The sequence below is a fragment of the Indicator indicator genome, chromosome 7 (genome assembly GCF_027791375.1).
Source record: "Indicator indicator isolate 239-I01 chromosome 7, UM_Iind_1.1, whole genome shotgun sequence".
Classification (NCBI taxonomy): Eukaryota; Metazoa; Chordata; class Aves; order Piciformes; family Indicatoridae; genus Indicator; species Indicator indicator.
The window spans coordinates 1,448,719-1,471,504 of NC_072016.1; the positions used below are offsets into that span (position 1 = coordinate 1,448,719).

General features: G+C 44.3%; 1 protein-coding gene across 2 annotated transcripts in view; it reads left to right on the forward strand.

The window, feature by feature from the left end:
- Positions 1 to 15,989, forward strand: part of ATE1 (arginyltransferase 1) — an 85,564-nt gene extending 69,575 nt beyond the window's left edge. For both annotated transcript variants that reach the window (XM_054382185.1, XM_054382186.1), the window contains exon 12: positions 15,406 to 15,989. In XM_054382185.1, the coding sequence (XP_054238160.1) occupies positions 15,406 to 15,584 (179 nt within the window). In that variant the 3' untranslated portion in view covers positions 15,585 to 15,989. The remainder of the gene's footprint in view (positions 1 to 15,405) is intronic.
- Positions 15,990 to 22,786: the final 6,797 nt, after the last annotated feature.

Genomic DNA, 22,786 nt, shown 5'->3' on the forward strand with positions numbered 1-22,786 from the left:
TCATGGGCACCTGATGGGTGAAATGAATCCCAGCTCTCTACTTCTTCTGGCCAGGGTGATGTGACTCAGCCTCACTTAACCTCAAAACACTTCAGTCACACAGAGGCAGCAATGAGCTCTCCTGCCAGCAAGGGCTCCAATCTGATACTTAAATAAACTGCTGGTAGGCTCTTCACGTGCCCTTCCTAATATGCGTTGAAAAACATCAGCTGCTCCAGGACAAAAGATTGGATAGCAGCCCTCAGCCAGCCTTCATGGATGAAAAGTCCTGTTTGTCAAGTGGTCTTGCTTTTATCAGTCACCACTTTTGCCCAAATTGCTCATGCCTCAGAACAGATTTTTCAGTTTAGTTCTCTGCTCAGCTTGAAAAACAGAGAAGCGCTGGCACCATCTTCTAAATGAGAGAGCTTTATTAGCTCTGACATGTTCCTGGTTAACCAGTGGCCACTCCTTTACTTACAAATAAATAAGCAGTTAGTGAGGCAGGGCAAGCCAGCAAGGCTTTGGATATTGATGCCTTATGAAAACTGAGATAGTGCTGAACTTCATTTAGCAAACCATTAGCTATAGGGACAGATGGAGTTATGCTCAAGAAGGAAGAAGTTAATTAAAATATTGCTCTGCCAGTGCCTTGAACGTGACAACAAACTGATGAGCAAAATCCAGTCACATGATAGCATCTGCTGAAATGTTCTTGAGCATGATCATCTCTCACTCTAGTTAACCTGCTCTGCTCAAACCTGGTCCTTGGGGTTGTGCTTCCTTGGGACTTTCACTGACAGCTTTGCCCATGGAACAAATGAGTTATGAAAAGAATTCTAAGTCATTTACTTGGTATCCTGGCAATACTTTTCTCCCTCCACTTACCATTTTTCTGAGGCTAACCCAATAACATCTCGTCTTTTTTCTTTCTTTTTCTTGTTTTTTTTTTTTTTTCTTTTTAATCTAGCATCTGCTGAGATTTTAATTTTGTTGCTTCTGAGAGAAGCCTGTGGAAAAAAAGTCTCCCTCAAATAAAATCTGTATTGACATCTACTTTTGGGACAGTAATTAAATTGGTAGGAAACTTCAAGTCTTTTTTCCCATCAGCACCGGACTGTCAATGCCTCTAAGAAGCAACTTCAGATAAGGGCAGATACATTCCCAATCTAAAGTGGTGGCTTCAAAGCCTTCATAGTTCTGTAGGCTCCTGACTGTGTCACATCACGTGAGGTGTACCTTGTACCAGCCAGGGTGAGCAGAGTTCTGTTACTCAAGTGAAAAACCTGGGCTTGATCCAAATTGCTAGGCATGGCCCATGGCAATTTTGGTGGTGGAAGCTGTTCCCCACCTTCCTGTGTCTGAGCAGAAACTTTGTGTAGTGTAGATCAAAAAGGGCTTTAATGCCTTTTTTGCTTTCTTCACTGATTTGTTTGCTGGAGTTGATAAACTGGCCAAGCTAATACACATCTGTTCAGCTTCCTGTATATCTAATAATAGAGTGAAATCCAAGTGGAATCGAATGGAATACATTAATTAAAATGAAAGTGCTTTCCACAGGGTTGAAAAATACATACAAGAAAGGCAGATGTAGACTCCTGATCCAGGCCAGGATGCTGCATAGGATATATTTTTACAACACAGTGTTATTAGCATGCTGCTGGTCTCATTCCTCCTCCTTCTCTTGATGGTAAAGCCATGATCATGGATTTGTCTCCATGAAGTGTCTGTGGATGCCATCTGGTAACAGCCAATAGTTTAGATCCCTGGCAAAGTGCTACATATATGTAGTGGTGCACCTCTGAATCTGGGCAAATGGGTTAAAGCAAAAGGCAGGATCCAATCATGTTTGTAAGTGTGGTGTGGATTCATGTCTTTTTAGAGAGAAATGCACTGAACTTCTTGAGATGTTGAAAATGTAGTCACAAAGCTGTGACAGATGGAAGACATTAAACCAACTGTTTAGAACTGTGCAATCAACTGATTAGGGAGAGTTGCTGATCTGCTCTAAGCCAACTGCTGGTTAGAACATTTGAAAGACAGAGTGTGTGGAGAGTTAGGAAACAGTTTAAATAAACTCTAATAGTTCTGTAGAAGTTACTTCATGGTCTAACTTTCCACTATCTTATCAGAGCTATAGGTAAGACTGTTTCAATTGTATAGCCAAGAAAAAGGCAGACACAGCACTTCTTTCTAGCAGCTCCTCTGCAAGAGACACATCTTACAAGCTTGGATCTGTTTCTAATTAAGTTTATAAACACTCAGAATCATCACAATGTGTATTTCTAAACCCAGTGTTGTCCTTGAGCTCACAAGATGTTTAAACAGTGAAGACAGTGCCAATAAGGTGTAACCAGGGGAATTATCCCCCTCAGTATCTTTGGATTAAATTGAAGTGACTGGCTTGGGGTTTTAGCCTCTCATCCACAAATACAGATCAAATATCCTGGTGCTTCTGTAACCAAAAGGTGATATTATTAACTGAAGCTGTGGCTCCTAAACAACTGGCACTGCATAAGCTGGCTTGTGAGTTTGAAATCACACTGAACCATCAGTTTTGCAAGGGAGTCCCCAAAAGAGTCAGTTGCAAAGACAGAGGTCTGCAAAATACCATTGGAACTACAGCTGTGAGATGAGCTCTGTTTTGTGTTGTTCCAGCAAATCTGAAACTTTGCTCAGTGTTTATGAGTGAAAAGTTTGCATTTATGGACATTCTAAATATATCCACCTCTGATGTGCATGTAGCAGAGCAAACCAGTGCCCCCCAGGAAGGAGGACCATTGGCTGACTTCTAGTGTTCAGGACACCATGAAAAGAAAAAAGTTCATTTTGACTGCAGAATTCCCCAAAATGTTTCAATCCAGAATTAGCATCACAGAGCTTGAGTAATGAGCAGATGTGTTTTGGAAGTGCATATGTTTTTGAGGACTTCAGTTGAAAAATACAAACATCCAGCATACCTCTCCTCACGCTGAAGAGCTGAATCCTAGGTGGCTGTGTGCTCAAGACACTCCTCCTCCGTTTGAACGTTGTAATGTTTGATTCTCTGGCACAACCATTCTCTTTTTTTTTAATGTGGCTGCACCAGAAGTGAACTCATTAGTTGGTGAAGATTCAGGGGAATGTGGGGAAGGGCAAGGACTGCCAAATCTTGCAGGAATCATTTTCCATACTTGGGAGGTGTTCGGAACACAAGGACAGAAATTAAAAGTGAAATAATGTGGGATAAGCGGAGGGCTCGTGCAGATTTATTTCATGCTGAGGGTAACTAGCATGTGGGATTAGTTTCAAGATGTGATAAAAGTTAAAAGCCTGTAGTGAGGCACAGACCCAGAGCAGCTGTGGAAGGGACACCACAGGCATGTGCTGAGTCCCAGCTCAGCCACACGCCACCAGGGCAACTTTGTCCCAGGTCAGCCCTTCTGTGACGATGCTGGGTGCCTCGGAACGTGTTTGCTCCCTGCTCTGCTGACATCATCCCAGCTTTTCACATGGAACCTAATTTAATTCCATGTTTTAATTAATTTAGCCAGTAAATTGATTGCTGTAATCTGATTTACTTAGCTGATGAGCTGCTGCCAATTGCTTCAGTTTTGCCTGCTTCACAGAAATGCTTGGGTGTGGAATTCTCAGCTTGACTCTTGGGTCTGGGGTTTTCCCTCCTCGTGTGTCAGCCTTAACCAGCACTTTGCTTTGCCCTTCTTTTTGAAATTCCCTCCTAGTGCTTTCTGCCGTTTTCACTTCTCTGCAGTTCAGATATTTTAAGAAACAAGTGTTCAAAATTCTTTTTCAGAATTTTTCCTGTTTCCATCAGGCTTCTTTGGAGCTGTAACTGGCTCAACCGTAACGCTGTCACTTGTGTCTTTCAAACTTGCTTTTATTCCATTGGGTTTATTGTCATTGTAGACTCAGGGCTGCATTTTGCTGTTGCCTTGAAGTATCATTAAAATAAAACCTGTGATGAATCATAGAATGGTCTGGGTTGGAAGGGACTTCCAAAGCCCATCCAGTCCAACCCCTCTGCAGTCAGCAGGGACATCCTCAACTAGATCAGGTTGCCCAGAGCCCTCTCCAGCCTCACCTTGAATACCTCCAGGGATGGAGCCCCAACCACCTCCCTGGGCAACCTGTTCCAGTATTCCACCACCCTCATGGTGCAGAACTTGTTCCTTACATCGAATCTAAATCTGCTCTGCTCTAGTTTGAAGCCATTGCTCCTCATCCTGTCACTGCAGCCTTTTGTAAAGTCTCTCTCCATCCTTCTTGTAGCCCCCTTGAGTAGGCCTGGAAGTCTGGTTGAAAGGAGAACAGCTTCCTGAGAAGCCTTCTTGTCAAAGTCTGAAGTCCTCTTTAGTTCCTGTTCACTATCAGCTGGCTTGGGGTCAGTCTCATGGGAATGAGATGGGGATTTTGCTTCAGAAGAAGAAACAGTGCTGCCAACATAATTTTATTCTTGCAGAAATGTGACTAAATGTATTTACTAAACAGAGGGGTTTTTTTAAAAAGAAAACCAGAATTGCAAAAATTCCTTTTATTTTAATTAATATTTATATCTCTGATATACAAAGAATTTATTTCCCTTCAAGCAAGGTTAGAATCCAGAGGGTAATGATGGCCTCTTAAAATTACAAAGTGTGTTTTCTTATTTTGTTTGTGCCGTGCAAGATGACTCTAAAATGCATAAAATGAGGCAGTAACACTATTCCTCCATTGTTGGCCATTCTATAATGAATTGGACATGAAAAATGAAGTCTGAAATACATTTACATGCCATAAATGTCAGCTTTGCAGCCAGAAGTTCAGATAGTGGGAAGGACAGTCATGATTTGCTGGTGCACTGGCAGGAAGGTCAGTCTGTCACCTGAGACAAAACTTTTGACTCCTTAGTGTCACTTTGTGGTTAGAAAATCACTGATTTTCTGGAGTGGAGTGTTTGCCTTGGGTAAATCTTAGTGAATTGCAAGGTAGTTTAGCTACCAGTTGAGAAGACTGAGAGGGAATCTAATAAATGTTTATAAATATCTGAGGGCTGGGGGTCAAGAGGGAGGGGACAGGCTCTGCTCAGCTGCACCCTGGGATAGGACAAGGGGCAGTGGATGGAATCTACAGCACAGGAGGTTCCACCTCAACATCAGGAGGAACTTCTTCACTGTGAGGGTCCCAGAGCACTGGAACAGGCTACCCAGAGAGGTTGTGGAGTCTCCGTCTCTGGAGACTTTCCAGCCCCATCTGGATGTGTTCCTGTGTGCCCTGTGCTGGATTCTATGGTCCTGCTCTGGCAGGGGCGTTGGACGTGTTGATTTTTGAAGGTCCCTTCCAAGCCCTAACATCCTGTGAGCCTGTGAAATGCAAATGCACTTGATGTAGTGTCTCTGCTCAGGAAACGGGGAATAAGCCGTTCTGTTGGAGCTGTCAGTGCAGTTAGGAGTTTTAAAGTTCTGCTAGAGACAGTAATGAGGTAAGCATTTGGCAGTTAATCTGAGAAAAATATTTGTGTTTTTTCTGAGAAACGAATGAAATACTTCATTTGTCTCTAACAGGAAGTGTTTGTGTGGGAGTTGGTTTCCACCCCTCATCTTTTCTATTTACGATGCACTCCCAATTTAGCATTCTCAACCTTTCATTCACAGATTTAATGAAATGTTTGCTGTGTCTCTCCCAATAGTAACTGAGTCAGTTTTGATGGTGATGTTCTTGAGATGAGGGGCACCTTGCTAAACTCCCTGGAAAGATTTAATTCCTTGGCAGTGAGTGAATGAAACAGGTGCTTTCATGGGCCTTTTCCAAGTGCTCACTGGATTTTTTTACCATAATTTTTCCCTTCTGCCTCTACAACGAAATAGCTCAAAATGCAGAACATTCCAGTGTGGTTGTGAGTAACCTGTACACTTGGAGGAACAGAAAAACTCAGTTAACAAAGGTCCTGAGGAACATAGAAGGGAAGAGAGTCTGCAGAGCTGTGCTCAAAACCAGTGTTAATGCATTTAACACTAAACTCATACCTGTTGCTGTTCTGCTTCTGGTCCTTGCATGGGGGTGCTTTTAAATGGAAAGCACAATTCAAGGCTGACTAGATAAAGAAAAGGGTAAACCAAGAAAACAGCTCTAAAAACCCCAAACAACAACAACAAAGCAAAGACCAAAGCCTCATGGGTATGCAGTTAATGTTCTTCAGTGGCAATTCCCATTCTCATTTCTGCTATCTGAAGTCATCTAGAATAGCATCAGATACACAACTTCAAAGGGATTGAGGAGTTCATTTTGTCTTCTGGAAGAGCATCTAAAAGTGCAATAGTTATCTTTGTCAACTTGCCACCTACTAGATTATATTCCTTTGTGTTTGGTTTGTTGTTGAGACTTTGGAGGCACTGGATAGTGTTTTCAGATGGGAAGTTGTTCAGTCTCATGTAACTAACATTTTCTCAGGTCCTACTAGGTGGTGGTTTTGGTTTTGTTTGGTTTTGGTTTTGTTTGGTTTTGGTTTTAGTGCATCCCTCAGAAGCAAGTCCTTGGAGAACTAACCAGTGTCACTGAAATCTAGCCCTTGGGGGTAGCCATTTCTCAGTCATCATATTTCAGGATAATAAATTGAGATAGGTTAGAAACATTGGATTCTATGAAAGCTCCTCATAAATACAGAAGGAATTCAATACTTAAGGTTTTATGTCCTTCTCTTTCAAAGGTCTCCAGAACAGCAGGAGATGCTTGGATTTTAGTGTTAGGATTGCATTTGCAGGTAAGCCAGAAGCCTTGGCAGGTCTCTGTGACTTACAGCTGAGAGGGAGAACTGCTCTGAAGCGCTATATTCACAGGAAATGTTTTCCATTGGCCCCTGTTCATGTTTACTACTGGAATAATAAGAGTCCAAACACACTGAGTTATTGTTTCCGTGTGGCACAGCGGGTTGAGCGCACTCGGAGTGCGTTTTGTCAAGCCATTAGTGTGCTGGCTTCCCCAGATTGAATTGCAAAGCATAAACCAGTTGTAGGATTCCAGGCACAAAGCCCAAAAGTCCTGTTCAGGAGATGTCTTTGGGATTTACCCTGGTTGCAGCTTCCTGCCTTTACCCATTTTAAGGTTCCCTCTAAGTGATGCTGGTAGAGCTGTAACTCATCTGTCATGTTGTGAGGATCACTGACAATATTTTGATCAGGTCTGTTTTTCCCTTTAGAAATACGCCCTATTTCAGCAATAGTTCCAAACGTTCCTATTTATTCCTCTTCTTGGTTTAAATGCAAAGAGTTGGCTGAGAACATCCTGACCATTTTACTGTACTTCCTTTGTGACTTGTGCTCTCTGGCTTTAATTAGAAATCTTTTCATTGAAATTGTTGTTATTGTTGTTGTTAATGCTTCATTTTAACTGTACTCTTATTTTGGTTCAAGTTAGTGTTTTTACACCCCAAGGCATACTGCTCTGGCATATTTCTTAATGTATGAATCTGGTGTGGAAGAAGCAATATGAGAGCAAAGCCATTTCAGCTTGGCTGTTTTCACAGAATTGGCAGGGTTGGAAGGGACCTCAAGGGTCATCCAGTTCCAATCCCTCTGCCATGGCCAGGGACACCTCACACTAGATCAGGTTGCTCAGGCCTTAAACACTTCCAGGGATGAGGCTTCCACCACCTCCCTGGACAACCTGTTCCAGTGTCTCACCACCCTCATGCTAAAGAACTTCCTCCTGACGTCCAATCTAGGTCTCCCCTCCTCTAGCCTGGATCTGTTCCCCCCAGTCCTATCGCTCCCTGACACCCTAAAACGTCCTTCCCCAGCTTTCTTGTAGTCCCCTTCAGATACAGGAAGGCCCCAAGAAAGGTCTTCTCGGAGCCTTCTCTTCTCCAAACTGAACAGCCCCAACTCTCTCAGTGTGTCCCCACAGCAGAGGATCTCCAGCCCTCTGCTCATCCTTGTGACCCTTCTCTAGACAGGTATTTTGCATAAATAGTGCTATTAATGGGTATTGTTTACTTTGTCACTGTCCATTTTATGTTTGAGAATGAATTCCTGTGCTTTGCTGGTGAATGGAAAGAAAGAGTAATTTAAATTGAGCAAGAAAGGGGCTCAGATTCAGAGGTCAGATGCATTAGGCTTCTGAGTGAGGTGGAAACATTTTCTCTTTCCAGTAATTAATATCTTATAAATTTCAGTCATAAAATGTGAAACCCCCAGGGCTCTCAGCCTCTCCTCACCAGGCAGTGCTTCAGTCCCTTCATCATCATTGTAGCCCTCTGTTGGACTCTCTCCAGCAGATCTCTTGAACTGGGGAGCCCAGAACTGGATGCAGTATTCCAGGTGAAGTCTCAACAGGGCAGACTAGAGGGGGAGGAGAGCCTCTCTGGATCTCGGTCACGAACAGTTTGCTACAAAACACCCTTGAACCATCACCCTTCTTGCAGGCGTCACTGGCTCCGTGCCTGCGTTGGGCTGCAGCGAGCCTGTTGCAGAGCTCACTCTTGCTCTTGAGTCTCAGCTGCACAGCTTTGCACGTGCTTCCCCAGCTCTCCCACCAGATGGACTTGGTTTTCACTTCAGCTTATATTGGGTAGTAATAATAAAAGATTAATGCGCTTGGAGAAGAAAAATATTTGGATGTCGGCTGCCTGAAATAGTTTTGTAAAATGCTAATCAAGTTCTGTGCTGTGAGTGGGGAAAAGCAGAACATGAAACTTTGCATTTCTCTGTCAAAGCATACTCGAGGCTAACTTTGCTGTGAATAGAAATGGTCAAATAATCCCTCCCACCACCACCCCCTCCCCTTTTACTTGGTGTTTCTGCAGGAATCAGCAATTGAAACTCAAGTTTGGCTTTTGAGAGGGAGGTTGTAGTTTGGGGGGTGGGGGGGAAGCTGGTTTGGGTTGTACAAAGAAATGAGACCTGGATCGGACAGGAGCATGTCAGGCTTCCTGCTATTTACATTCCTTCTAGGCCCTGGAGTATAAAAGCATTTCTGGGGCTGTTTGCAGGCCTTTGAAGACCACTGCTCTTACTTTTAGCTGATTCCTCTTTGTTGCTCAGCAGTGCTGCAATGCTTTTGATGAAGGGGGGCAGGAGAGGGGGGGTGTGTGTAGCTGGGCCAAGAGCTCAACCCAGGATCTGCCTGACATCTGCCAAGGCAAACCATTGCACAGAGGGTCTTTAGATCACTTCTCCTTTTTACTGGTGCTTAGCAGCGTATCTGTGAATTGCATTAGCAGTGGTGTTAGGATAGGAAAAACGAATCAACACCTTTTTGTAAGCTTTGTGATTATTCTTTTTATGGGATTGCAGTGGCAAGGTTGCATAATATATGAAATGCCTCCTGTATTCAAATTTCAGTAGGTGAGTGCTGTGTAAATAATTTGCTATTTTAGGATTACAGGGGAGAAGAGAAGGAAGTCTACCTGCAGGGAGGTTGTAGCCAGGTGGGGGTTGGTCTCTTCTCCCAGGCACCCAGCAACAGAACAAGAGGACACAGTCTCAAGCTGTGCAGGGGGAAGTTTAGGCTTGATCTTAGAAAGAAGTTCCTCACAGGGAGAGAGATTGCCCATTGGGATGGGCTGCCCAGGGAGGTGGTGGGGTCGACATCCCTGGAGGTGTTTAAGAAAAGCCTGAATGAGGCACTTAGTGCCATGGTCTGGTTGATTAGACAGGGTTGGGTAATCAGTTGGACTTGATGATCTTGGAGGTCTCTTCCAACCTGGTTGATTCTGTGATTCTGTGAAGTGACAGTTAATTTAATTTATTGAACAGAATTCAGCTGTATTTTTAGCTTTCAGACTTAAAATGATGATATTTCTGTGAAGACAGAGAGTTGGCATCTGCAGTGGCTAAGTTTCCTGTAATGACAAGTGATTACAATCTACAGAATCACTTTTTCTAAGTTTAGGGGGGTTATGTATCCTGCATGTAAACTATATTGACGTAACTGAATTAAGAGCTAAAACTTTGTGTGTGTTTTATATGTCAAGTGGCAGTGTCTTTTCTGTAGACTACAATTAATCAACAATTAATCACAAAGGCAAAGTCTCAAGAATTCAAATGGGCATTAGCAGCACTGTGCTTCCTTCTAGAACTATTGCTTATTTAAAACACTTGGTTAATAGAACTGCTTCTGTCAAATGGCATCCTGGCTGGGATTAGAAATGCTGTGTCCAGCAGGAGCAGGGAGGTGACTGTCCCCTGGGACTCAGCTCTGGTGAGGCCACACCTTGAGTGTTGTGTCCAGTTTTGGGCACCTCAATACAAGAGAGATGTGGAGGTGCTGGAGCCAGGGCAGAGGAGGGCAAGGAAGCTGTGAAGAGCCTGGGGTATAAATCTGATGGAGAGCAACTGAAGCAGCTGGGGATGGTTAGTTTGGAAAAGAGGAGGCTGAAGGGAGGCCTCATTGCTATCTACAACTACCTGAAAGGAGGTTGTAGAGAGGTTGGTGCTGGTCTCTTCTCACAGGTAATTAGTGATAGAACAAGAGGGAATGGCCTTAGGCTGCCACTGGGTAGGTTTAGACTGGACAGTAGGAAACATTTTTTTCAGGGCAAGAGTGGTCAGGCATTGGAATGTGCTGCCCAGGGAGGTGGTGGAGGTCCAAGCCTGGATGTGTTTAAAGGTGGTTTGGATGTGATGCTTGGGGATATGGTTGGACTTGGTGATCCCCAGGGTCTTTTCCAACCTGAATGTTTCTGTGTGATTCTGTGAAGTCCAACCATTTCAAGTGATAAAAAATGAACTGTTTCCAGAGGTGGCAGGGGTGAGTGCACAGAAAGAGACAAATTGTAATAAAAACTTTAAAAAAAAGTGTTCCAGGAGCCAGTGGTATTGGCTTAGGTGTACAAAACGTGGCCTTGGAGGAGAATGGTTTCTACACTGTTCTTCAAAAGCAGCTCACCACATGAGCTGTGTGGCACACACATTCTGGTCTTAGTCATGCAGGGCAGGGCTGGGGTGATGGCTAAAGAAGAAAGGCTTAGAAAATTAACTGGCTATAAATTATAACTTAATGAGGCATCCAAAAATTACTGTCTTGCAAAAGAACTTTTGTCCTTTCTCTCTTCAGGCAGAGAAGAAACTCTGTTGGCATCTTCTTAAAGCAAATTCTACCGTGCCACACCCTAGGAGCAGTTATTTGTTGTTGTTTTGTTTTGTTTTCTTTTGGGGGAGGGTAATGTATTTCTGAAACAAGGCCAGAGCCCAGTTGGCTTTTATTTTCCATTACATTCTCTTTAAATCCATTCTGCTTGGGTTTAAATCATGGCTAAAGGGAGTATTTTCCTGAATGGCTTTGGTGGCGTCTCCAGAGCAGCAGCGATTGGGAAGTGGCTGAATTTTAATGCACAGATTGGTTACGATGGTGACACAAGCTCCTATTTCTCTTCTTTAAAAGCTTAACTATGCACCTGAGATATTTTACTGATACTTAACATTCCAGTAAAAGGGGTTTTGTTCAGACGTAGTTTAAGTTTTATATACATTTGAATACTTCTACGGCAGGTTATTTTTGTCATTAAGGTTTTTATTTTGCGGGGAGTCGATGGAAAAATGTTCCTTAAGTCAGGTAACCTTTCCAGACGTTTGGACTAGGATTTTTCTGCCTTTCAAACCTTGCTTGATGAATCTGGAGTCAACAAATGTAACTACTGTCAATCAAACATAAATTTTGTAAGACCAGAGGTGTCTGGCTTTACTCTTTTCCTGATGATAAACTCATTACCAAGTCTTCATACATTTTGTCTAGGCACAGAACCTCCTGTCTGTGTTAAGCTTAAAATGTGTCTGAAGTATTCATATTACAATCATAGAATCATAGAATCAGGGAGGGTTGGAAGGGACCACGTCCAGTTCCAACCCCCCTGCCATGGGCAGGGACACCTCACACTACATCAGGCTGGCCAGAGCCTCATCCAGCCTGGCCTTAAACACCTCTAGGGATGGGGCCTCAACCACCTCCCTGGACAACCCATTCCAGGCTATCACCACAATGATTTTTTTTTCTTTTTTTTTTTTCCCCAAGATACTGGTAATTTCTCAGTTGCTGTGGGAGAGCCTTCTCCTGCCTTAGGGTTGTGTTATAAACCTGTGCCACAAACCTGTCCAAGAAAGGACTGGTCTACAGCATGCTTTGGCAAGCCTTACTTCTCCCCAGAAAATGCTTAGCTTGACAAGTTTGGCTCATAATTACAGCTGCATGTGACTGGAGAGCTACAGCTAGCATAGGCCTGATTGCAAGGGAATAGTGCACCAACTGCTTGATGTAAGGAGTAAAAGTGGAGTAAGGGTCTGAATGCTGAGCAAGGAGAACAGAGCCCTCAGCTGTCAAGGCTGTGGTGAGACTGAAGGTGCAGTAGCTTTAGTTACTGTAAGAAACTGGATATGGGGCCAGGAACATGACAAGCCAAAAGATTAACTCATCCAGAGTAGCAAGCTTCAGTAGTATTTGAAAGCAAGGAGTATCAAACAGTGAGTAATGAATGGCTTAGAAAGTGCTTTTGGCATGAGCCCCTGAAGGCTAAGCTTGGCCTAGCTCCATCTCAGGACACAAGCTTGCGGTCAGCTTCGAGGTGCACTAAATAGAAACTTTCCAATTGAAGAAGTTAAAATAACTTTACACTTACTTTGTGTCGCCTCCAGGAGTTAAACTTGCAAATTTTTCCTTGGTGAACTTTGAGAAAGGGAGGAGGATGTAATAGAACAGGCAGTAGGGCTGAGAGTAAACCCAACCGATTGGGATATCAGGAAGGTGTTGGCCACACATCAAAAACCTGAAATGGACTTCAGAGTGAGAGAAAGCCAGAAAGGGTTTTTGACTTGGTGTTTACCTAAAGCAATTGCCAACAATAATTAGTGGAGAATGCAATCCTAGCAAGTACTGCTCAGATTTTCTCCTTTCAAACCAGGTTGTCCTAGTTAAGTCTTAAGAAATAGGTTGTGCTTTCATGTCAGGAATCAAAACACAGCTAAAAGTGGTGAAGTCATTTCAGACTGTGAAAAGCAGGCTCCCTGAAGTTTCACATACTAAATTCAGGCAATCAGCAGAAAAAGGTTTATTAGCCATTGCTGTGGATGAATGGAGCAGGTTCTTAATGTCTTGCAAAGAAAAGCATTTCATTACCTCCTTTGTTTTTATTCAAGTAGAAAGAAGGCCCAAAAGGGGCTGTAAAGCCTTTGCATAGTAAGGGCTGCATTTGTCTTAGGGATTTCTTCAGATTAGGCTGAGAATCAGAAGCTGGTTTGGGATGGAAGGGACCTTTAAAAGTCATCCAGTCCAACCCCCACTGCAGTGAACAGGGACATCTTCAGCTGGATCAGGTTGCTCAGAGCCCTGTCCAACCTGATCTGGTATCTTTCCAGGGATGGGGCAAGTACTACCTCTCTGGTGACCAGATCCAGTGCCTCATCACCTTTACAGTGAAGAATTTCTTCCTAAAATCTAATCTACATCTACCTCCTTTCACTTTGAAACCATTACTCCTTGTCCTCTCACTACACTCCCCGATAAAGAGTCCCTCCCCATGTTTCCTGTAGGCCCCCTTTCAGTATTGGAAGGCCACTATAAGGTCTCCTAGGTTCTTCCAGAGAAGTTCTTCAGCTTGGCTATGGCAAGTCTAGTGAGGAGGCACATGGAAAGAAAAAGAAAACTGAGACAGGCCTTGGTGACCACTTTGCTTCCCAGAACCAGTGTCATATCCTCTGCATTTGGGATCTGTTGCTGAAGAAGTTCTGCCTCTGTTTATTCTCTTGTAAACAAATCCTGTGTCTGCCCTTGAAGTGGTGGTTTGGAATACCTGGGTTTCCACAGCACCTGCTTTGGTTTTCAGTCAGCTGGTGATCAGCAGGAGGCTTTCTTGTGCATCTTGTAAGTGTGGAATGGTGTAGAGGCTGCCATTCAGAGCCTGTGCAAGGAGCCTAGAATGTTCTAACCTAAATAGACTAGATGAACATAGGAAAGACTTTAATTTAGGGCAGATTGATGCAGGACTTGGAGCCAAGCAATTAGACTTACCTGTGCTGTCAGAATAGTGTCCTGGTGCTGGAAAAAAAGGTTGAGTCTTTTCATATGAGTCCCCAGATGCTGATGTCCTCCCAAGTATCTCTGTTCTCTTCCCAAGTTCATGTTTAGGTTGACTCTTGAATTGGTTCAGGAAAGTCCAAGATCTCTTTTGTAATGATTTTGTAATAATTGTATTAGTTTATCCTGCTGCGGCTTTGGGTCTGTGACATAGTCTCTCTTTCTTGACAGAGTTTTCTACCACTGCAGAGTCAGTTTTTTCTGGCATACAGCAATAGTAGCATCAACTATCTTAGAATCATTAAGGTTGGAAAAAAAGCTTGAAGATCAAGTCCAACCTTCTACCCAACACCTCCAATACCACTACACCATGTCCCCAAATGCCACATCTACTTTTTTTTTTAGCATCTCCAGGGACAGTGACTCCAGCACCCCCTGAGCAGCCTGTTCCAATGCCTCCCCACTCTTTCAGTAAAGACTTTTTTCCTAATGTCTGACCTAAACCTTCCCCTGCTGCAGCTTGAGGCCAGTTGCTGGGAGAAGAGACCAACACCAGCTTCACTAAACCTTCTTTCAGGTAGATGTAGAAAGCAGAAAGGTCTCCTCTCAGCCTACTCTTCTTCATCCTAAACAATCCCAGCTCCCTCAGCCTCTCCTCATAAGAGGGATCACAGGATGCTAGGGTTTGGAAAGGACCTCTGGAGATCTTTGAGTTCAAGCCCCCTGCCAGAGCAGGACCGTGGAATCCAGCACAGATCACACAGGAACACATCCAGACAGGGCTGGAAAATCTCCAGAGAAGGAGACTCCACAAACCCCCTGGGCAGCCTGTTCCAGGGCTCTGTCACCCTCACTGGAAAGAAGTTTCTCCTCATGTTGAGGTGAAATCTTCTATGTTCAAGCTTGTACCTGTTGTTTCTTGCCCTATTAGTGTGCACCACCCAAAAGAGCCTGGCCCCCTCCACTTGACACCCACCCCTCAGCTATTGATAGACATTGATCAGATTCCCCTCTCAGCCTTTTCTTCTCCAGAGGAAACAGCCCCAGGGCTCTCAGTCTCTCTTCATAAGGGAGATGCTCAAGTCCCCATCCTTGTAGCTCTCTGTTAGACTCTCTCCAGCAGGTCTCTGCCCCTGTTGAGCTGGGGAACCCAAAACAGGGCACCGTATTGCAGGTGTGGTCTCAGCAGGACAGAGTAGAGGGGGAGAATCTCCCTAGCTCTGCTGGCCACACTTTCCTTGCTGCACCCCAGGATCCCAGTGGCTCTCTTGCCCATAATGGCATATTGCTGTCCCATGCAGAACTTGCTGCCCACCAGGACTCCAAGGTATTTCTCCATGGAGCTGCTCTCCATCAGGGCAGTCCCTATCCTGTTGTGGTGCCTGTCATTATTCCTGACAGGGGCCATCTACAAAACTAACTGTTGTGTTCTTTGCCTTCTCTTTGCAGTTGATGAAGGTGGTGTGAAGGAGCTGGGCAGAGTGAGAGTGCTCCACAAGAGAACCGTGATGCCTTACAGTGTCTACAAGAAGAGGAGGAAGGGGCCCAGCGACGAGGCCAGCGTGCAGCAGTATGCCAGCCTGGTTGGCCAGGCCTGCTCAGAGAGGATGCTGCTCTTCAGAAGCTGAAGGACCTCCAAGTGACTTCTGGCTGGCACGCTGTCGTGTCGCACTGCCACGGGGTGATGTGTGCTCTAGCTGTGTGTTGGTATGCCTGCCCAAATAGCACTATGAGGTGCAGGTTCTCTCTGCAGGCTTGTGTGAGTACATGGTCCTGTGCTTAAAGGCCACCTCCAGTCAGACTGACAGTGCAGCAAGGCTTTAGCAGTATCAGTTTAGAAAAACACGCTTGCCATCGATTGCAATGAAGTAGTTGTTGCCTTTCTATGCAGTTTGAATAACTCTGAGTATGTAAGCAAAATGAAAAACAGGTGTCTTTTTTTTTTCTTTTTTTTCCTGCAGAGACAACAGCTGGCTAAATCTAGATTAACAATAACTCAATTACTAATGCTTTCAAGTAGCACCTTTGATACCTGTCCTTTCAAAATTGCCATCACATTTAGTCTCTCATTTGGATGCTCCTGCAAGAGAATTGAAACGTGCTGTTAACTTTCTAACCTGATATCTTGGCCTGGTTTCATTTCACTGCAGCAGTCTGTTGAAAAACAGGGAGAAGTGGCTGTCACTGCCCATTCTTCATGTGTTTGAAGCAGTAGCTTAGTGTCTGAGGTCCTGGTGAAGGTAGGAGCTCATCGTAGCTTCTCGTGGCAGGGGATGCAGTGCTCTGGAAAACTTCACCCCTTAGAGGTGAAGCAGCAGAATAGTTGCACTATGACTATACCAAAGCTTCAGCCAGGTGATGTGGTGGCTTTTTGGTATAAGCCTTATCCTTGGTCTCAGAGAAGTGGAGATTGTAACGCACGTCACTAAGGTGAAGCAGAGCATGGGAGCTTTGTCCTGGGCCTCTTCACTGCACCTTTCAGACTTAGGCCAGAGAGAAGACATCAGTGGTACCACTGCTGGCTTTGGTTGCAGTCTTGCTCTGCAGATGGGTTTGGGAAGACTCCAGTACCCTGTTCCTGTATTTTTACTGGTTTGGAGGTGGTGCAGCAGCCCAGGGGTTAGTTCTCTAGTGCCGTTTTACCAACCACTGTGTTGTTAACACAGGGCATGGTGATGCTTCATGAAAGCACTCAGTGATCAGCACTGTCTTGAGTCCTCTGTGTCCCTGTCCAACCACACAAGCTGGAGGAATTTTGGGAAATAACACCATTGTATAATTCAGTAATGCATTACAAGATCAAAACAATACCATTGCATTTGTGTTGCTTCTCTGCTTGGATAACAGGAGCTAGTACTTCCCTTCAAGCAGCTCAGAGTTTCCTGTTAACCTGCGATGAGAAATCCTTGTTCAAGAACATGTGTGGAGGTGTTTTGCCCCAGAAAGGAACCCAAGTCAGTTTCACCTTTCTGAGGGTTACAACATGGCTTGGGCTTGAATTGTGAACACTTGGCCAATATTTTTAATCATTGATTTTTATCTGGGACAGGTGTAAGAATTTTGGGATTCACTGCCTTGCAGAGTGAACCTTTTTTTCCCTGTATCTTTTTGGCTATTGTAATATTATTGATACAGACTTACACCTTCAGCACTGATTTTGTGTTTCACACCTTCAGCACTGATTTTGTTTCATACCTTCAGCACTGATTTTGTTTCACACCTTCAGCAATGATTTTGTTTCACACCTTCAGCACTGATTTTGTGTTTCTCACCTTCAGCACTGATTTTGTGTTTCTCACCTTCAGCAATGATTTTGTTTCACACCTTCAGCACTGATTTTGTGTTTCTCACCTTCAGCAATGATTTTGTTTCACACCTTCAGCACTGATTTTGTGTTTCACACCTTCAGCAATGATTTTGTTTCATACCTTTGACTTTGTGTTTCACACCTTCAACACTGATTTTTTGTTTCACACCTTCAATGATTTTGTTTCATACCTTCAGCACTGATTTTGTGTTCTACTGACTGGGATGTGTTGTATTGATTTGCTTGCAGTCTGCAACAAAAATGATGTCTGTCAGCATTATATCTGGTATGTGTTTTTCTGCTGCCTGGTACTGAGACGATTCTGTCCATGTCTTACCTAAACCTATTGCCTGGGAAAAACCACTGAATACTACTTATGAACATTCTTCTAAAGAGTTCCTTCCTGTGGAGAAAATACTCTTTGCCACTCAATGAAATGTCAGAAAGTATAAAATTTTCTGCCTACCCAATGTGTTGAACAGTGGTGATGCCCATATGGCTTAAAACCAAAACAGATGAGAAAACCTTCTAATGGGATACAAAAATCACTTAACAGACACAGAGGAATTCCAGTGTGAGTTGCAACATCTTCAAGATTATCAGAACCTTTTAATGATGCTCCTGGAGAATCTAAATTATCTGTTAAATTGCAAGGGAGCAGATTTCACACCACCACTGAGAGTTCTTGAAAACCTGCCTGTTGCTGATATGCCTTCTACATAGGTATTGGACTCTTGACTGAGGCTCTCTTTCTCTTGGGGAGAACTGCAGTTAGGGAAAAGTGAGATTAAGTACATTGAAAATTGAGTACAGCTTGAAGTTGTCCTTAGTGTGACCACTGTGAATTTTGGGGTGGTGCTTTCACTGCCTGACCTCCACTGGAACTGCAGCACCATGGCATGCTGGGCTTCTGACTCTTGCTGAACTAATATTTTTATCTATCTATATAAAGATATCCACATATCTATATCTATAGATCTCTATAGATACAGCTCTGTATCTATCTATGGATATGTATATCTATATAGCTATATACACATAAAAGTCATCACTGAGGCTCACTCAGAAATGGAGTTAATCCCCTGTAGAACACTGAGATCAGACCTTCTGCTTTAGTGTTATGTTAGAAGGAAACTGGTGCAGTATTTTACAGGACTGATACCTCTATGCCTGCTTCAAAAGTGGAATAGAGTCCAAAGATGAAGTTCTGTCCATTTTACCACTGACTATAGTGGAGCTGAAAATTCACCACTGTAACAATTTTATGTAATGAGAGGCTGACCTTGAGAATTACTGAATTTAGAGATATTCCCTTCAAACCATTTTATAAGTTTTGAGTTGTTTGGGTTTTTGTTTCTTGGTTGTTGTGGGTTTTTTTTTTAGCATAGTTAATTTGTGAGAGTTCATCCCTCAAGTGAGGTTGCCTTGTTCTGTCTTCTGTTGATAAATGAGCGTGAAAAGGTGGTAAGAAAATGCAGGGCTGTGACCAGTGCTAAAAAAAAAGTATGGTTCTGTGTTTTAACTGGAAATAAATGGGGAGCTGCTCATTTCCAGCATCAACACATTCAAGTGAATGCAAAAGATCCTGCATGTCGAGTTTGTGATTGCTTTTCAGCAGGCCTGTTTGACTTGCAAGTGTAGAAAATAAAGTTATTTCTAGTCTCTGTGGATTCTTGTCAGGAAGTGAGAGCTCTGAGTGCAGCTTCTGTCTTCTTTTGTAGGAATTTGTTGTCAACCCTGGGGGCTGACTAAGTGTCCAGTGAAGAGTGAAATCAGGAGCAGTGATTAGAAGGGATACCTCTTGGGTCAAACCCATGACCACAAACTGCATTTTCCTTTGAACTGGACAGATTAATGCAGGGCTTATGCTTTGAAGCAGAATGGATATCTCTTTTGTGAATAGAATGAAGAGGCTTTGCACCAATGGAGACAAGACAGGACTACTTGGTTTGGGGCTTGCATTTTACTTAGGCTGTACCCTTCCTGCTTAGTTGAGAGCAGCTCTTTCTCTGAGGTGAGCAGTGAAATGTGCCATGCAGAAGCCTGGATTCTGTGCACTAAGATAACCAAATGCTCATTCATTTCACAGAGTCACTGAATAAGGGTTGGAAGGGACCTTGAGAGCTCATCCAGTCCAACCTCCCTGCCTGAGCAGGGTCACCGAGGGTAGGTCACACAGGAACACATCCAGGTGGGTTTGGAATATCTCCAGAGAAGGAAACTCCACAACCTCTCTGGGCAGTCTGCTCCAGGGCTCTGTCACCCTCACAGTGACAAAGTTTTCCCTTCTGTTCCTGTGACACCTCCTCTGCTCCAGCTTGCTCCCAGTGCCCCTTGTGCTGTCCTTGGACATCCCTGAGCAGAGCCTGGCTCTGTCCTCCCCACACTGCCCTGCACATGTTTATCACCAGCAATGAGGGCAGCCCTCAGACTCCTCTGCTCCAAGCTGCAGAGCCCCAGCTCCTCAGCCTGGCCTCACAGGGAGATCTTCCACTCGGAATCCAGTCAGAATTTCCTTGCTGAATGAGGCAGAATTCCAGCTAATTCTGAATTCCTGAGAGAGACTTCTGTTGAAGCCCAGTGTCACCATGGCTCAAAATTCTGGTGTGCCAAGGTTTGTGGTGGTCCCTCTTGGGGCAAGGCTCCATCCTTCAAATCCTACTTTCTGGGAGCATTTCTTTGCTCTGTTTCACTGCTCCATCCATCACTCATTCTGAAGTTCTGTTTCTGCCTCTGCCAGGTGCTCATTCCCAAGCTACCAGCCTGCTCAGCCATCCATGTCTGAACCCCCTCTCGTTATGGTTGTCCCAGAGAATCCTTTAGACATGGATTAAGTGCTCTCCTCATCAACCTTTCCAGCTCCACTGTCCCCTCCCAAGTTTTAATGCTGCTTCTTGTTCACTCTGCCCAGTCCTGCCGTGGGAAGAGTCTGCCTTTGGCAGGGTGTAGAGAAGATTTAGGGCAGAAGTCATCACCATGCTTCAGGAGACCCATCAGGGTTTGCAGAGGCATCATAGACACATACAGCCAATGTGCTTATGAAAGTGCACATTCAGAGCCTCTTGCATGTGATCTCACACACTGAGCATTAAAACAGCCAGATTGCATTTCCACTTGCCAAGGGATTTGTTTTCTTAAGTTAGCTGAGTGATGGAGAGTTTCCAAGCCCTGACTCTGTGGCAATCCTGTGGAGGTCAGGGTTGTGAGCTGCCTTTCTTGGTCAGCCTTGAACATGAGCTGGGGGAAGGTGCTACAGAGGAAGCACTGAGGAAGGGCTGGTGGTGATCCTGCACAACAGAGAGAGCAACTGAAGGTGGCCTGTGGGCAGAGGAGCATTCACAGGTAAGCAGCCATGTGATTGGCTTTTAGTTATGAGATGGATACTGGTCTCACTGGGGAAATAAAAGTGCACTGTGAAAAAACCCAACAGTATAAATAACACCATTTTCTACATGGTGCTAAGCAGATGCATTAACCATAGATGCTAACAAAATGAGCATTCACAGAGCAATTGGGGAACACAGCTGCTCAAGGGCAGATGATGGAGGTGGTTAAAATGGGTTTGTATGAGCCAGAACACGTTTGCAGGAACAGATGTCCAGCAGTGACTCCTGCTAAACACAGTATCCAGGTGCTAGTTGTGGTCAGTGGATTCCTGAATACAATGGGATGCTGTGAATTCATCAGCTCTGTGCATTTTGTAGCACATTTAAGCCTCACCTCATGGGAGCTTTGTTTTCCAGCAGTATTAAATAGGATCATAGAGAGGTGAAATGAATATATAAGGTTAAGTATAATGTATATTAATGCTGTCTGTGTTAATAGAAAACTCAGAACAGTGGCAAGAAACAGCTCAGAAGCTCTCTCAGTCTCTTCCTGGTTGTGTTTTACTGTTTTTATATTGATTCATTTCCTTATTCCAGCTATTCCCATCAGATTTTTGGTTTCTTCCCATCAGTTATTTCCACTTGGGTTTTGACACATAATACATGTGCCTGCCAAAAGTCCTGCTGAGAGATTGCTATCGGGACAAAAGAGTGTTAGAAAGTCTGTTAAGTAGTGAGAGGGGAGCAGAGTCCACAGGGACAGTCAGTCTGAACCCTTTGTGCTGCAGAAAAAGCAGGATTTATTTACCAGGCTTGGAAAGAAATGTGTCAGGTTTCGGTCATTTCCCTTTGTCTATGACATCTGATTGTCCTTGTCCAGGAAGAATCAATGGAGCACTGGAGAATACTAAACCCTCCTAACCCCAATGTTAAGGTCAGTGGTACTGCATTTATGGCAGAAAACTTGAGGAATGAGCTGCATGAGTTCTGCTGAAACTCTCACGCAGTGTCTGCCTAGAAGCAGAGAGGGGTAGAGGGCTGAGACTGCCAAAAACTGCTGCTTCTGCCCCATCTTCTCCAGGCTGAAGCAGGGTAAGAACACCTCCAGCATCCCTCATGGAGCTGAACCTCTCTCTCTCTCTCTGTGTTAAGCTGTGAGAAGGGCAGTTCAGTAAGCTCCTTAGAGTGAGTAGTGTCCTGGTTATTGCAAGTGTTTAATGCTTCTAATCTTCACACTTTGGGTTGCAAAGCTGCTTTGTTTTGTCCTACGTGGATATGGAGAGCCACTGCTGAGGTTCATAGGATCACAGGATGTTAGGGGTTGGAAGGGACTTTCAAAAAATCAAGTCCAACTCCCCTGCCAGAGCAGGACCATAGAATCCAGCACAGGAACACATCCAGATGGGTCTTGAAAGCCTCCAGAGAAGGAGACTCCACAACCTCTCCGGGGAGCCTGTTCCAGTGCTCTGTGACCCTCACAGTGAAGAAGTTCCTCCTCATGTTGAGGTGGAACCTCCTGTGCTGGAGTTTCCATCCATTGCCCTTGTCCTATGCCAGGACGCAACTGAGCAGAGGCTGTCCCCTCCCTCCTGACCCCCAGCCCTCAGATATTGATAGACATTGATTAATGTTCCTCTCTGCAACAGCTCCAGGCATTTTCAGACTGCTTCCAAGACAGCTGGGTGGGTTTTTGCTAGCCTACCAATCCCAATTACCTTCCCAAGCAGTCATGTCATTAAGATCTTTTATTCACCTTTCTTAAGCATTTCCCCACCACTTTTTAACAGCCTGGTGACCTAGTGCCAGCTGCTCCAGTAATCAAAGCAGTCATTATTTCAGTGGTTTATATCAGAAAGTAAAAGTTGGGATTTCAACATAACAGTTGTCACTACCCACCCTGAGTTTTCCATTTCCCACACACCCTCATTTTCTCTGCATCTGCCCCACTTCAGTAAACACAGTGGAGAACCAACCCTCAACTACACAAGCAAAAAAAGGTTTGGTTTTCCCCTCTCCTTCGAGGCTCTGAACCTGCAGCCACCAGAGGGCAGGGCCAGCTTGCCAAGCTCCTCATAGCACTCACATTACTCCTCTGAGTACCCAGATGATCTGGGTTTCTTACTCTGAGTTTAATTTTTCTGTTAGCTGTCTTTAATCCTGTTGTATCAGAACAACAACAACAAGATACTGACACTGG